Below are 15499 nucleotides of genomic sequence, written 5' to 3'. Positions count from 1 at the left end.
CACTCAAATTCATTGTCTCTCCTCATAACGTGTCCATTCCACCTACAATCAGCTTTGCTGCACTTTTGTTCTACCTCTGATTATCCCATTTCTTATTGCGTTCTTTTTTTTTTTTTTGTAACTCCACACATTCATCTCAACATTTTCATTTCTACCACATACGACTTCTTCTCCTGCGCTCCTTTTACTGCCCATGGATCAGCTCCTGGTCTTACCACTGTCTTAAAAATGGTTTACGGAAATTTTGCCCCCACTACATTTCGCCTCCATGATATTTGTCCCCCACCCAGTAACTTCTAATACCCACACCCAGACGTTTTGAGTGTTGGAAGTTTCTAGAAAAAATAAAGTGAATAATCGTTCTCAGCGTTCAAAACTGACTTTCCTAATTTAAACATTTTTGTAGCAAAATGATAAAGTTAGCAATAGTGCATCACTTAAATGTAAACATACATACATTTTTATTTCGATTAAAAGAATCCAAACGATTTTGCAAAAATCAATATCACATGCAGTTGCGAAAAAACATGTGAAATACAATTATGTACCAAATTTATATCTTTGTAATTTACCGGGGGCGAAATGTGGAGGACAACTTACCCGGACGCCCTTAAAAACCTCCCCTTTAAACTTTGCCTTTAATTCTTCAGTCACACAATACTATTGATACTTTCTTCCAATTGTTCCATCCCCATTGGTCTCCTTCCTGTGGTCCTACCTAACATTTCTTCATCTACTCTCCTTTTCTGTCCACCATTCATCCTCACTCTCAGATGACTGCACTTCATTTGAAACTTTCTCCCGAGACCTGTTGCTAAGCCCTTCTTCTTGTAATCTCCACCACATTATCCTCGGTGCTGCTTGCTCTGGTTTTATTCTCATGCTGACCCTGATCCCCCCAGTCCATCACCAGGATTTTTAACTGCACTGTCGCACTTTCCCCATACACGACCTTACAATTCTTTATCTCTTTCAAATAAGATCTTTAACATTTGGCTTTTCCTTCATCCATTTCTGTAAGCCACAAGCTGATTTACATGCCTTTCAAAAAATGTGTTAACTACAGTATCACTAAATCAAATGTCATGGCAAAATTCCAACTTTCTCACCCCTGCGCCTCATCCTCCTTGTTGGAGGAGCATCCGCCTGTAAAACTTTAGCCAAAACTGTAATGATGGAACCAATCAAATTAAAGTCGTTATAGTAATCCATCTGGATCTTTGACTATTCCGCATTAACCAATCGAAGGAACACGCAATTGGTTCGTAATATCCGGAATGTTGTGACGTCATCCGCCGTCGCCCGGAAAATGGGGTATTGGCCGTGAACAAAGGACATCAGCTATTAAGAGGGAGGAAATATATGTGGTTTTTTATTTAAACGGTATATTTTCGTGCTCATCCTCAGGATATATTGTTATGGCGAGGTCCTTCTAGCATCATTATTGAATATTCAAGAAAGTGAGAATTCCACAAGTTGTTTTGCCTGCTTTACCCGAGGCTCGTTGTAGTCGCCTTTGCAAATTTAAAACAAAAAAAAGTTTTCGGATTCGAAAATCTCGAGATGGAGTGCAGATTCTCTGGTGGCGTCTTTCAGGAGCAGCTGGCCTCTTTAAAAGCCGCTGTTGACTCCGCGCTCTCCGAGTTCACCACTTCGGTAGACAGTAGGATTGCAGAGTTTCTACAGGAACTTTCGGAGAAGGAGAAAGAAATCGAAAGCTTGACGCTGCAGCTGCACATCTCCCGGAGCGAAGTGAGGTCCATGCGGAAATATCTGCGCCTCGCTGACTGGAACCTCCCAAGGTGCTCACCCGGAACCCACCCGATGAGCGGCAGGACGCAGCTCTTCAGTGCGCCGGAGAAAGGGAAGACGATCGCTGCGCGGTCGGCTCGGACACCAGGATCAGGCGCCGTCCGGCACGTCCCACCGACCGCCAGCAATGAAACCGGGCAAGGCCGGTGTTATGCTCCGTCCACCACCACTGATCCTCCAGCCTCGGGAAGAGTAAAGGGGCTTACGGAACCAAGAGAAGCGCCTAGAGAGAACCGGGGAACGAAAAGCTGGTGCCACGCGCAGAATACGGGCACCCGCGACTGTGGCACAACAGTGTTTGGTAAGTGAGAGAAATGCACGAAAGAAAAGTTTATAGTGGAACGTGAAAGAGAAAGGCGATCGAGACCATTATGGTGTCCAGTCTACTGCGTGAAATATCGTTATTACTTGCATGTCTCCGCAGAGGAATTAAAAACAAAACAACACTAACAAAAAACAATCACACCAGGTATAGACAGCATCCGCGTTCTATTTGTGTGCGTGTTTGTATGAATGTATGTTAGTATGTGTGTGTGTATGCACATTTAAGTATATACAATGTTGTACACAATTATTTTGTGTTACGTATGTGTGTATCTTAACTATCCATCTCTCTCTCATTCATATAAATATATATATATATATATATATATATATATATATATATATAACGATACAGTTCCTGCCAAATAATACAAAGAGTACCATACAGCAGGGGTAGGCAACGTCGGTCCTGGAGTGCCACAGTATGTGCAGGTTTTTGTTCCAACCCAGTTCCTTAATGAGAACTCAAGCAATATGTGCTTCATCAGCAATAATTGAGTGACATTTTAATGCTTCATTTTAGTGGTCTCGCTTGTTAAGGTTCTCCAACCTTAATTGCTTATTTCAATCTTAAACTTCTGCATTCAGTGTTTTAATTGCTCCTTATTAGCAATAAGATGTAAAACAGGGGTAGGCAATGTCGGTCCTGGTGAGCCGCAGTGGCTACAGGTTTTCATTCCAACCCAATTGCTTAATTAGAAACCAATCATTGCCAATCTCAGACCTTATTTAATTTTATGGCTTGTTAGTCTGTGCAATGTAAGGCTTTTATATCGTAGATTTTTTTCCTTTCCAAGGATATCATCCAAATGATTTGAAGCCTAAAACAGATCATTTTCAGTCTGTCACATTTTTCTATTAAGTGTTTTATTAAATCAAACCGTGCATGATGAACACACACAGATGTAATTGGAAAAAAGCTAGCTGGAGAACTGCTGGCTGCTTTGTCTTTTACATCTTATTGCTAATAAGGAGCAATTAAAACACTGAATGCAGCAGTTTAAGATTGAAATAAGCAATTAAGGTTGGAGAACCTTAACAAGCGAGACCACTAAAATGAAGCATTAAAATGTCACGTAAGCAATATGTGCTTCATCAGCAATAATTGAGTTCTCGTTAAGGAACTGGGTTGGAACAAAAACCTGCACATACTGTGGCACTCCAGGACCGACGTTGCCTACCCCTGCCATACAGTATCACATATCTATGATCTGTTTCTGGAAACTGAGAGGACGTAGCGGATGTGTCCTGACTGGCCAAACAGCCACAATCGTTACCTGGTAGTTAGCCATCCAAATAATCAGATTGTGATTCAGACCTATGAATATGAATATATATATATAAATATAAATATATTTAAAAAAAAAAAAAAACTTGCGACAATACGTGATCTTTTGAAGAGAGACACTTTCACGTCCTGCGACACCGTCAAGTCACATCATCTACTGACATCCTTTGGAAGCAATTCACGCCCTACTTACAACCATTTTCAAACAAGAACAGGGTCATCTAACCACTCAGTTACAGTATTAATGCATATTTAAAAGTCGAATCTAATCGTCCCTTCTTTATTAAATCTAATCAAGCAAAACTTAGAATGGAACATATGCAAGGTCTCATTGATCACGTTCAAAATTCAAATATCAATAGTTCAGACAAATTCAAAATAGGTAAAGAAGTAATATTACCATCAGTAAGTATCCTCCATGGAAACTGTTGACTTTTTCAAAACATTTTGAACAGGCAAACATTAGATCTTCATGCCGACCGTGCCTATAGATTTCCATGGGGTGTACTTACCTGTTTCACAATATACAACACAAAAAATTTGACAAATAAAAATGCACCATTCGTTCCACACTGCTTGAATGTTAAGCTAATAGTTAAGCTGTTCCAATGTCTCATCCAGGTACTTACCATTTGCCAAGGTTTCTGCTTCAAGCACATGGGCTGGAAGTTTGTTCCGGATTCCCACATCTCTTTTGAGTAAAGAAGTGCTGCCTGGCCTCGGTCCTAAATGCAATTCCCCTTCATTTCCACTGATGTCCTTGAATATGTGATTCTTCCTTGAGCTGAAAGAATTCTGCTGGATTGGCTTTTTCAATGTCTTTGGCAGTTAGCCTGGATGAGGCCCCCATGCAGTCTCCTCTGCTCAGGACTAAACAGGTTTCCATTCTCGAGTCTGTCACAGTATGACGTCCTTAAATCGTGAGATGCACTTGGTTGCACAGCTTCAAATGCTGCTTGGTCTTTCTTGTATTGTGGTGACCAGAACTACGCCCAGTTCTCCAGATGTGGTCTCACTGGTGCATTATATAGTCTTAAGCATAATGTTCCTTGATTTATATTCCAACAGTTCTTATACAATAATCTAACATTATATTTTGTTTAGTAATTGTGTCTCAACATTGCTTGCATGATGTAAATGTTTATTTTTTTTTTATATTTTATTAAAATCAAATAACTTGCTGTACAAGCAATTTAGTTTAACAAAACTAGGTTTGAAACAAATGGACCCCCACCCAATGCATGATGTAAAGGTGGTCTCAACATGAACCCCAAGATCCTTTTGAGAGGTTCCTTTATTTAGGACAGTGTCTCCCATCTTGCAGTTGTAATTTATGGGTTTTTTTTTTTTTTTTTTGCACACATGTAGCACTTGGCACTTTTAAACTGCGTTTTGCAAGTGTTCATCAAGTTCTGAAGTGTGTCAAGATCTTTCTGAATTATTTTCTGCCTTCTCAACGTTTTCCATTCCTCCAATTTTAATATCCTCTGTGAATTTCACACATTTGCTGGATGTATACATACAGACACAGACACGCACACAGTTTCTTATGGTGCATTGTTTGTTCATACGATTGACTGTCACACATGCTAGTGATCCTGTAAATATCTGAAAACTCTTTATTTAACAGTTTATTCCTGAGGAACAACTCTGGCTCCAAGCCAGAATATTAAGATGGGCTTCTGAAATAGTAGGTGGTTGGGGGTTTGCACAAATCCAACATATAACACCCTAGCTGTGCCCCATGGCTGCACCCACATAGTAGCGAAACAGGACAAACTTTAAAAATCAGTAGACGTTGGCACTGTATCTGATCGTGTTCAGCTTTGACGGGAGAGCGCCTCCCGCTTGGGGAGAAAAGCACATGGCTGTGATATCTCTGCCAATGAGTAGGTACCTTCTAAAACACACGTTTTTGAGAGAGAGATCACGGGTACGTTACTCCTTAACAATCTCTAGATGATAATGTCTGTTGAACAAACGGGTGTTGTTTGCTAAGCAGAGGCAAGGTGCAATCCAACACATGGCGAGAGGTAGAGTGACTTGGAGGCTGGCGTGTGAGTGAGGAGGACCCCACCTGGCTCCATACTCCTGAGGTCCTGCCTCCCCCTCCTCTCGGCCCACAGCCTCTGTCCCAGATTAGTGCAAATATATCACTCCAGCAAGCGAACTATGATACTTAGCGCAATGAGAGAAGTCGCAAAAATCAACCGGAATGTTCAAGCAAATCCTAGAAAAAAAAAAAAGATCTCGATCCGTTAAGTAGTTCTCTTGTGAAAACGGACAGACAGACAGACATTAGATTTTATAGATCTATCTATTGTCAAAAAAATGAGACATAATCACATAAAGGTTTGGGGCAGCCATCCGTATAATTTGTTCTCCTGGCTGCAAAGTTGCTTTCTTTTGAAATATAGCACTAATGTGCTCACAACAGAGTCCAAAACAAGACTGAGGGAATAGGGAAAAGGGGCAGGTTTTTAAAGGGGAAGACAGGAAGTGAGGTCATAAGGATCAGGCCCATGTTCTTCAACCATTGGTTTGAACCCGGACATGACATCACAGGGGCCGGAGCCGGTAAGGTCTCCTTCCATTGGCTTGGTCCCGGGAGTGACGTCAAGAGAGCCAGGTGGAATCTCCCGTGTATGGTCTACAGGATAGGGGGGAAAAAGAGTCAGTGCACTCTGCCACATCCTGGCATGCCTCAGAACTGCCTTCACTCAAGCCCTTTAGCTGCCTCCCAGCTGACTATCTATCTATCTATCTATCTGAGTGGTGGCTCTGAGGCTAAGGATCTGCGCTGGTATCCCGAAGGTTGCCAGTTCGAATTCCCGTCAGTGCCAAAAGAGATCCTACTCTGCTGGGCCCTTGAGCAAGGCCCTTAACCTGTAATTGCTCCAGGGGGCACTGTACAATGGCTGACCCTGCGCTCTGACCCCAAGGGGTATGCGGAAAAAAAAACTAACAAACACTGTTGTAAGTCGCTCTGGATAAGAGCGTCTGCTAAATGATTTATATATTTTTTTTTTTAATCTATCTATCTATCTATCTATCTATCTATCTATCTATCTATCTATCTATCTATCTATCTATCTATCTATCTATACAGTACAATTTATTTCTGTAGATCCCAAAATCACACAAGAAGTGCCTGAATGGGCTTTAACAGGCCCTGCCTTTTGACAGCCTCCACCCACCCCCAGCCTCGACTCTCTTAAAAGACAAGGAAAAACTCCCAAAAAAACCCTAGTAGGGAAAAAATGGAAGAAACCTTGGGAAAGGCAGTTCAAAGAGAGATCCCTGTCCAATTATGTTGGGCGTGCAGTGGGTGTCAAAAAAAGGGGGTCAATACAATACACAGAACAGAACACATCCTCAATACAGTGTAAAAATAAAAATATTACAAGTACGGAGTAGAATTTAACAGTAGATGATACCACATAATATGATTTGGAATTGTTAAGAGTCCTGGAGACCTCAGCCATCAAGCTGTTCCCCAAGTTGGCCATACCACAGCTGAGACAGCCAATCCGATAAAAGGACCCCTCTACCCCATGATTCCTGCAATCCTCCCATCAAAGATGACTTTATCTTAGGCAGGCAAATCAACTTGGCCGGCCAAGTGCCACATTTGAATGCCGAGAAGAAAAACAGAATAGGTGAGGGTTAGTAACAAATTATAACTTTAGTGCTAATGACCAACAACAGAGATGCAGTCTGTACAGTTAATCAGCAGCTCTAGTCAGGGTGTGCTAAACTGAAGTAGTGAGTCTTCAGCCGGGATTTGACAGCTGAGACCAAATGGTCATCTCTTATAGTAGCAGGCAGACCATTCCACAGTTTAGGGGCCCTATAACTAAAACCTTGACCTCCCACTGTTATTTTTTTAATTCTTGGAATCATAAGCAGACAGACATCTTGAGATCTTAATGTGCGCTCTGGTTTGTAAGTCATGATAAGTTCAGACAAGTAAGCCAGAACCTCGGCCATTTAATGCTTTATGTGTTAAAAGGAGGATTTTGAAATCTGCCCTAAACTTAACTGGGAGCCAGTGTAAGGATTTAAGAACTGGAGTTATGTGTTCGTATTTTCTTGTTCTTGTAATAATTCTTGCAGCAGCATTTTGGATTAACTGGTGGCTGTATAAAAAACAATTTGAACATCCAGTGAACACCACATTGCAGTAGTCAATCCTACTACAAATAAATGCATGAATTAATTTCTCAGAATCCTGTTTATTTAGAAAGCGCCTTCATTTCCCAACATTTTTAAGATGGAAGAAACATGTTTTGGACAACTTTGTAATATGAGCTTTAAATGACATGCTAGATATATCTACAGAGATAGATAGAGATTATAGGTGTACTGCATATGTGTACTTATTATTATATGAGAGGAAATCAGAAAAATTGGTGAATGCAACAAAATGGCACATTAATGGAATTATTTAATTCATAATATGTACAAACCACGTGTTCAGAAAGCAGCTTACAGCTTTAAAGGCAACCCGAGAAGCTCTTTGAATCAACCACTTCTGTGTTTACTTCAGGAGTTATGTTAGCCAGATGCTTTAGCTCATGTTAAATTCTGAGCAACAGTTAAATATGTAGTAAGTAATTGGGAAGTTTGAAGAGCTTAGATTTCAAATAAAAGGGTTTGATGATAATAGGTATAACAAATAAATAATTTCATTTTTTTTTTTTTTTTTAATTTTTTTCGCCCCACACAGATACAGAGGAGGCGATGTCCCTCGTTACTAGAAAAACTTTGCCCATGGAAGAGCAGCCTTTTACTGGGGACTTGCGTGCAACTGTTCGGAAAACACCGGACCCATCATTTTGCAAAGGTGTCTCTGAGCAGAGCTCCAGCCACCATGAAGCTGAGGAGGCCAAAGCAGACATTTCTCATTTGCTTAGAAACAGCACTGTGTTGAGCTCGTTTCACATTCAGGACCAGGTCAGGAATTGTGAATCCCTCCAAGTCAAAGAGGAGCTCACCGAGACTGAAAACTACTTGTGTGTGAAAGTTGAAGTACCTATGGAAGAGGCATCGGCTGGGAGTGTCTCGGTTTCTCACCACTGTGAAGGAGTTCAAATGGAAAGCACAGAGGGCAGTAAATTCACAGGCCAAGAGCAGTACGGTCAAGTAGAGCTGGGCGTATATAAGGAGCCTTCAGAGGAGAATTACATTCCACGTTGGGCCATTCATCATCAAACCAATGAGTGCACAGACTCTGGAAATCATTTTTCACAGAACCCTAACTTACCAGATTATCAGGTAATTCACTCGGGGGAGAAACGCTTCATGTGTACCCAGTGTGGGAAGACATTCCATCATTCTTTAAACCTGAAGTCACACCAGCGGATTCACACAGGAGAGAAGCCGTACAGTTGCATGCGGTGTGGTAAAGCCTTCAGTCAGTTAACTAACCTTAAAATTCATGAGAGGATTCACACCGGAGAGAAGCCATATGGGTGCGATCAGTGCGGGAAGGTCTTTAACCAATCATCTCACCTTAAAATCCACCAGAGGATTCACACTGGGGAGAAGCCATACTGCTGTCCTGAATGTGGCAAAACATTCAATCAGTCGGCTCACCTCAAAATACATCGAAGAATTCACACAGGGGAGAAGCCCTACCCGTGCTCTGTGTGCGGGAAGAGCTTCAATCGATCGGCCCTCCTCAAGTCCCACCTGAGAATTCATGCAAGAGGAAAGTAGGGGTGAGTCTGAATATTTGCAGATTCACACAAGTGTACTTTTTTGTTTGCCTGTCATATTTGTTGAGAGAGTTTAGGAGCACACACTGATACAGCACATTGCTGTACCCACCACATGACAAACCAACTCAGGAACCCAGATTAGGATCCAAGTACAGCCATGTGGTGGGTGACATCTCAGCACCACACTAGTTCAGATGGAATGGAACAGTGTGAGTTTTTTTATGGTGGCCGGAGTGCCAATTCTGCCACCAACCTCCAAGTTTTCCCTGCAGGTTGGAGATTAACGTCATACCCAGGTCGGAGCAATTGCAGGTTAAGGGCCTTGCTCAAGGGCCCAACAGAGTAGAGTTACTTTTTTGGCATTTACGGGATTTGAACCAGAAACCTTTTGATTCCCAGTGCAAATCCCTAGCCTCAGAGACACCACTCTGCCCTCTATATATTTGTTAAGCCTACTTTCTTTTTACAAATACCATTGCTTGCATCATCATCAGAAAGGTGCCAGTCATCTCTCTATCACCACTATGTTATGTGAGAATCAGCCAAATACTTTTGGATAATTTAGTATGAGGACACAGATTACTCTAAAATTCTTAAAGTGAGATGTTCTCCCTTTGTATCAGGAATCAAGAACAGTGTTTGCAGAAATCGGGACTGAAGGTAGCAAATGGTTAGCTGGATTTAGCTGGACAATTGGCATTATGTTTGTTGCTCTTGTTGTGAAGGGTGAGCTTTTTCTCATACCTTTTGGATTCAATAAAATACAATTTCACAAATTCAACAATAAGTGTACGTTGGTTTCTTCTGAAAGATTCGTTAACTAGAGGCAGCAGAGTCATCCTATACCAAAACAGATTACATTCCTAGGAATCATCTTAGATCTTACCACCTGGGGCTTTGCCTTGTTGTGTTTTGTGGAATATTGACACCAGCCTTGGTTCACATACAACTGTGACCGGTCCTTTTACTCTTGTATGTGGTGCCTTGCAAAAATATTCAACCCTTTTGAAAGTCATAGCCGTTCAATGGATTTCAAAAGATACATAACAGATGTTCCTCCTAGAATTATTTTTATTGACAACATATGAAGTGCCGTAATGGTTTATTTTGTACCATTTCAGGTTGTTTATAGTCATAGTCATAGTAAATTGTCTAAACCAGCGGTCTCAAACTCCGGTCCTGGAAGGCCACAATGGCTGTAGGTTTTCATTCTAACCCTTTTCTTAATTGGTGACCAGTTTTTGTTGCTAATTAACTCCTTTTCCTTTAATTTTAATTGACTTGTTTTTTCAGATTTGTTCCCTTGAATTTCTTTATCATTCCTCTGAATTGCTTTGTTTCTTTCCTTAAACAGAAATGAAATGTGAAGTGAGAGAGCCAACAGAAGACCAACTAAGTCAGGGCCTCAAACTCCAACCAATTTCACTCCAACCAGTGGCTTAATTAGCAGTCGATTCTTGTTGTTAATTAAACCCGTTCTTTAATTCCACGGCTTGTTGCTGCTCTCATTGTGCAATAGCAGACATTTACGATATTGTTGATTCTCTCTTTTCTAAGAGCACCGGTAAAACGTTTTGTGGACCTGAGCAGGAATACACGAAAGAAAAGTTCATAGAGAATGAGAGAGAAAAAGAGTCGATCGAGTCCAGTGTGGTGTCCCGGCTACTGCATGAAATATCTTTCTTACTTGCCTATCTCCACAGAGCAATTAAAAATAAAACAACACTAACAAAAAACAAACACACCAGGTATAGACAGCGACAGCATTGTGTGTGTGTTTGTATGATTGTATGCTAGTGTGTGTATGCACATTTAAGTATATACAGTGTTATTCAGAATTATTTTATTTGTGTTATGTACAGTCAAAGTAAAAAGTATGTGAACCCCTAGGAATTCTCTATATTTATGTCTAATTCCCATATCAAACCTGGTCGTATCTTCATGTCAGTCACCATAATGAAAAAACACAGTCTCCTATAACTAAAGATACACAGATTTTCAGAGAATTTTTGACCATATTGAATAAATCATTCAAACTGTGAAACTGAAGGTTGGAAAAAGTAAGTGAACCCCAAGCTAATGACTTTTTAAAAAGCTCATTGCAGTCCGAATTTAGCACACCTGGAGTCCATTTAATGAAACGAGTTCAGAGATGTGGCCCAGAATTATTTTGATTGATAACAAACACTATAAAGTTTGAGTTTGAGTTTTTGACAAGAAGCATATCCAGATGGGAATCACACCTCACACAAAAGAGCTGTCTGAAGAGCTACGATTGAGAATTGTTCATCTACATAAGGCTGGAAAGGGTTACAAAGTCATCTCAAAGATTTGAAATATTCATCAGTCTGCTGTTAGGTGAGTTGTCATAAATGGAGACAATTTGGTTTTGTGGCTACTCTGCCTAGAAGTGGGCGCCCTGCCAAGATGACCTCGAGCACAATTTCAAATCAGCATTGAGGTGAAGAAGAACCCCAGAGTGACAGCAAAGGACTTAAAGAAGTCATTAGAACTGGCTAACATCTCTGTTCATGAGTCAACTATACACAGAACATTGAACAAGAAAGGAGTCCATGGCAGGACACCAAGAAGGAAGTTACTGCTATCAAAAAAGAACATTGCTGAACGCCTTGGACACTCCACAACGGTACTGGGAAAATGTTTTGTGGAGTGATGGAACCAAAATTGAACTATTTGGAAGGAACAAGCAGAACTTCATTTGACGTAAAAAGGGCACTGCATATCAACATCAAAACATCATCCCTACAGTAAAGTATGGTGGAGGGAACATCATGATTTGGGCCTATTTTGCTGTGTCAGGGCCTGGACAGCTTGCCATCATTGAGGGGAAAATGAATTCTCAAGTTTATCAACAAATTCTCCAGGATAATGTGAGGGTGTCTGTCTGTCAACTTAAGCTCAGAAGAGGCTGGGCGATGCAACAGGACAATGACCCCAAACATCACAGCAAATCCACAGCACAATAGCTTCAGAAGAACAAACTCGGCCTTTTGGAGTGGCCCAGTCAGAGCCCAGATCTCAGTCCTGTTAAAATGCTGTGGAATGACTTGGAGAGAGCCATACACAGAAGACAACCAAAGAATATGGAAGAGTTAAGGCAGTTCTGCATGGAAGAATGGGCTCAAATTCCCCCCACACCATGTGCAGGTCTGATCTGTAGTTACAGGAAGCGCCTGGTTGAGGTCATTGCTGCCAAAGGAGGGTCAACCAGTTATTAAATCCCAAGGTTCACTTACTTTTTCCACTACCACTGTGAACATTAAATACATTTGTAAAATAAAGACATGAAAGAGTAGAATTGTTTGTGTGTCATTGGCTTAAGCTCATTGTGATCTTCATCTAAGTCACAGGTCCTGATATACACATCACTTTTTATGACCAATTCACGCAGTAAACCAGATCATTTCAAAGGGTTCACATACTTTTTACTTTGACTATATATGTATATACTGTATATATATGTATATACTGTGTATATATATATATATATATATATATATATATATATATATATATTTATTGTCCCAGATGGCTGGGGATCCTACCCAGCCTGGATGGTCCCCAAGATGGACGATACCTCCCCTGGGCCACGAGAGGGCAGCTGCCCGGGTCTGCCTGTGGGCCACTGGAATGGAGCTGGGTTGCTCATCCCTATGGGAGGACATGGCCACCACCAGGGGGCGCCCGGACGGTTATGAAATCCTGGATGGCAGCACTTCTGCCACACCAGGAAGTGCTGCCGGAAGAAATCCCAGGGGCACCCGGAGTGCTTCCAGGTGCTCTCCTGACACTTCCGACCACACCAGGAAGTGTCGTCAGGTGGAGCACCTGGAGCTCATCTGGGTCATTATAAAAGGGGCCACCTCCCTCCAGTGGACGAGTCAGAGTTGGGAGGAAGGAGACGGAGCTTGTGAGGAGGGGAGTGGAGGTCAGAAGAAGAGAAAGGAAGAGAGTTGTTGGAGGAAGGCATTGTGGTGCTCAGGAGAAATAAAGAAGTGTGTTTTGGACATTCTGGTGTCTGTCTGTCTGTGTCCGGGGGTATGCTTTCCACAGTATATATACCGTAGATCTTCAACAAGATGGCTTATTTGTTGTTGTAGTGACATGACTCAGTTTTTCACATGAGTCAACCTCCATACAATAAATGGATGAATACTCATCACTGAATGTGGTTAATAGACAACGCTGGGCTTGGTTGGTCTGTTTTGATGCATACTGTATTTGCATCCTTAATGGATAAATTTTAGGATTTGCCCACTGTATCCATCAGGAGGCATTAGCTTCCTGGGAATGAGTTCTTTTGTAATTGTGGCGTGTTACATAACCCGAATCTATATAGATATAAAAAGGCGATACCCCTCCCTTAGTGATGCAGCATTTAATAACTCAGCTTTGTTTAGTGACGGCTTACGCTGCATAACAGATGAAGGAAGCCAATGGCAAGAACCTAATTCAGGGGTGGGGGCTCGTTGTGTAGAGTCTGCCATTTTCGCAGCTGCATTGGAAGGATTTTCAGGATCGGGTGACGTTATCTCCCAATCGTCTGTCGGTTTTAAAGGTGTGCCGGGCAGTGTTCCAAGGCTTTATACTCTTTCTTCATGTGCAGGCCCCACTTAGGTGAATCATGCCATTCCAAACCAGGCAAAAGAGGATGCAGTTTCATGCTGACTTTGACACACAAAAATAGTATACAACAGTCCTCAGTCTGTCTGCCCGGTTCCCAGTTCTGTCTGTCTGTCTTGTCTTAAAATGCTTGCCTAGCAGTTCTTATATGGTGAACTCCTGTGTGCTAAATCTGGCTCTGTGTAAACTGTGCACGCGAGTAGAAAAAGGCTGATTTATAAAATATATTTTCACAGAGCACAGTGACATATTAAACTTATACACATATTACACACACCATGTGAAATGTTACTCTTAAAATAATAAAACAGCCATATTAATTTCTGGGTTTTTTTTTTCCCTTTCTTTTCAGACTGCCTGCTTTAAATGTTCAAGGCCATGAACTTGGAATCCCCATTCTGGAGGAATGACTGGCGTTTCAGCCTTCAAGCTGGTGTTTTCGGTCATCCTTAAAGTCCATCAGTCCGTTTTATGACCTGTTTAATCCAGTCTTAGATGAATATCCTGATGGCCTTGGGTGCAAACATGGTGTAAAATATGCAGGAGCCAGAGGTAGTTCGGCCCCTCTGAATGAGGCTTGTGCCCCCATGAAAGGGTGATGTATGAACTTTTGTGAATGCTCTGGAACTTTGAGAAGCGACTGTTTCAAATTAAATTAATTAAAAATAATTTAAATTTGAAAATCAAAATAAATTATTTTTGTCATGTTTTTTGGTGTAGACTCGGTCTTTCAAAGCTTTGTGCCTGCCACCCATATTATAAACTCACTTTCCAAACTTCCAGTGAAAGCACACAGTTTTGGATGACTGGCCCAGCTTCCATATTTAAAATAGACAAGGTAAGTCCCCTAAGTAAGAAAGCATAACTTATATTCTGCAAGGCCTACCACTGACTGTGGTTGGGGATGTTGTGTGTGTGTTGGGTTCTCAAACGTGGTGAAATAACAGCCAGTCAGTCAGTCCATCATTATCCAACGTGTTTTATCCTAACACAGGGTCACGGGGGTCTGCTGGAGCCAATCCCAGCCAACACAGGGTGCAAGGCAGGAACAAATCCCTGGGCAGGGTGCCAGCCCACCACAGGATACACACACACATCAAGCACACACTAGGGACAATTTAGGATCACCAATGCCCCTAACCTGCATGTCTTTGGACTGTGGGAGAAAACCCACACAGACACAGGGACAACATGCAAACTCTACATAGGGAGGACCCAGAAAGCGAACCCAGGTCTCCGTACTGCGAGGCAGCAGCGCTACCACTGCACCACCGTGACATAACAGTAGCAACATTTATTTATCTAGCACAGAGATGAGGCGTGATGGCCCCACTATAAGCTGCAAAAGCAGCCCATGACTTGTACTGGTCATCCTAGAACAGTCTTATAACCCCCTGTCTAGCTAGTCCACCAAGTGGTCCTCTGCAGGCCCAAAATGGAGAACTAAAGTTCAAAATAGTAAGAGAGTTCCTGGAAGACTCAAAAAAAGCTTTTAAAAGAAGAGAACCATCAATCTCTGCCTTGTAGACACAAATCCAAACAAAGAATTGTAATAAATCAAAGTATGCTTTACCAAATAGGACAAAATACTGTATAACCAAAATGCTTGACATAACAAAAAAGGATTTGCCCTATAGGCAAATAATCCAAATTCCACATATTTGAATCCAAATGGAACTCAGAAATTTAAAAAACAGCCTCTGACTAA

General features: G+C 41.6%; 1 protein-coding gene across 1 annotated transcript; it reads left to right on the top strand.

The window, feature by feature from the left end:
- Positions 1 to 1100: 1100 nt before the first annotated feature.
- Positions 1101 to 14464, top strand: LOC114662990 (zinc finger protein 37-like). Its single transcript, XM_028816748.2, has 3 exons — positions 1101 to 2113; positions 8154 to 9147; positions 14144 to 14464. The coding sequence occupies exons 1-2, from the start codon at positions 1564 to 1566 to the stop codon at positions 9143 to 9145; spliced, it is 1542 nt and encodes a 513-aa protein (XP_028672581.1). The 5' UTR covers positions 1101 to 1563; the 3' UTR covers positions 9146 to 9147; positions 14144 to 14464.
- Positions 14465 to 15499: the final 1035 nt, after the last annotated feature.

The sequence above is a fragment of the Erpetoichthys calabaricus genome, chromosome 12, assembly GCF_900747795.2.
Source record: "Erpetoichthys calabaricus chromosome 12, fErpCal1.3, whole genome shotgun sequence".
In the NCBI taxonomy this organism is placed as follows: Eukaryota; Metazoa; Chordata; class Cladistia; order Polypteriformes; family Polypteridae; genus Erpetoichthys; species Erpetoichthys calabaricus.
The sequence above is the reverse complement of the archived record's forward strand: the minus strand, read 5'-3'. Positions and strand labels throughout refer to the sequence as shown.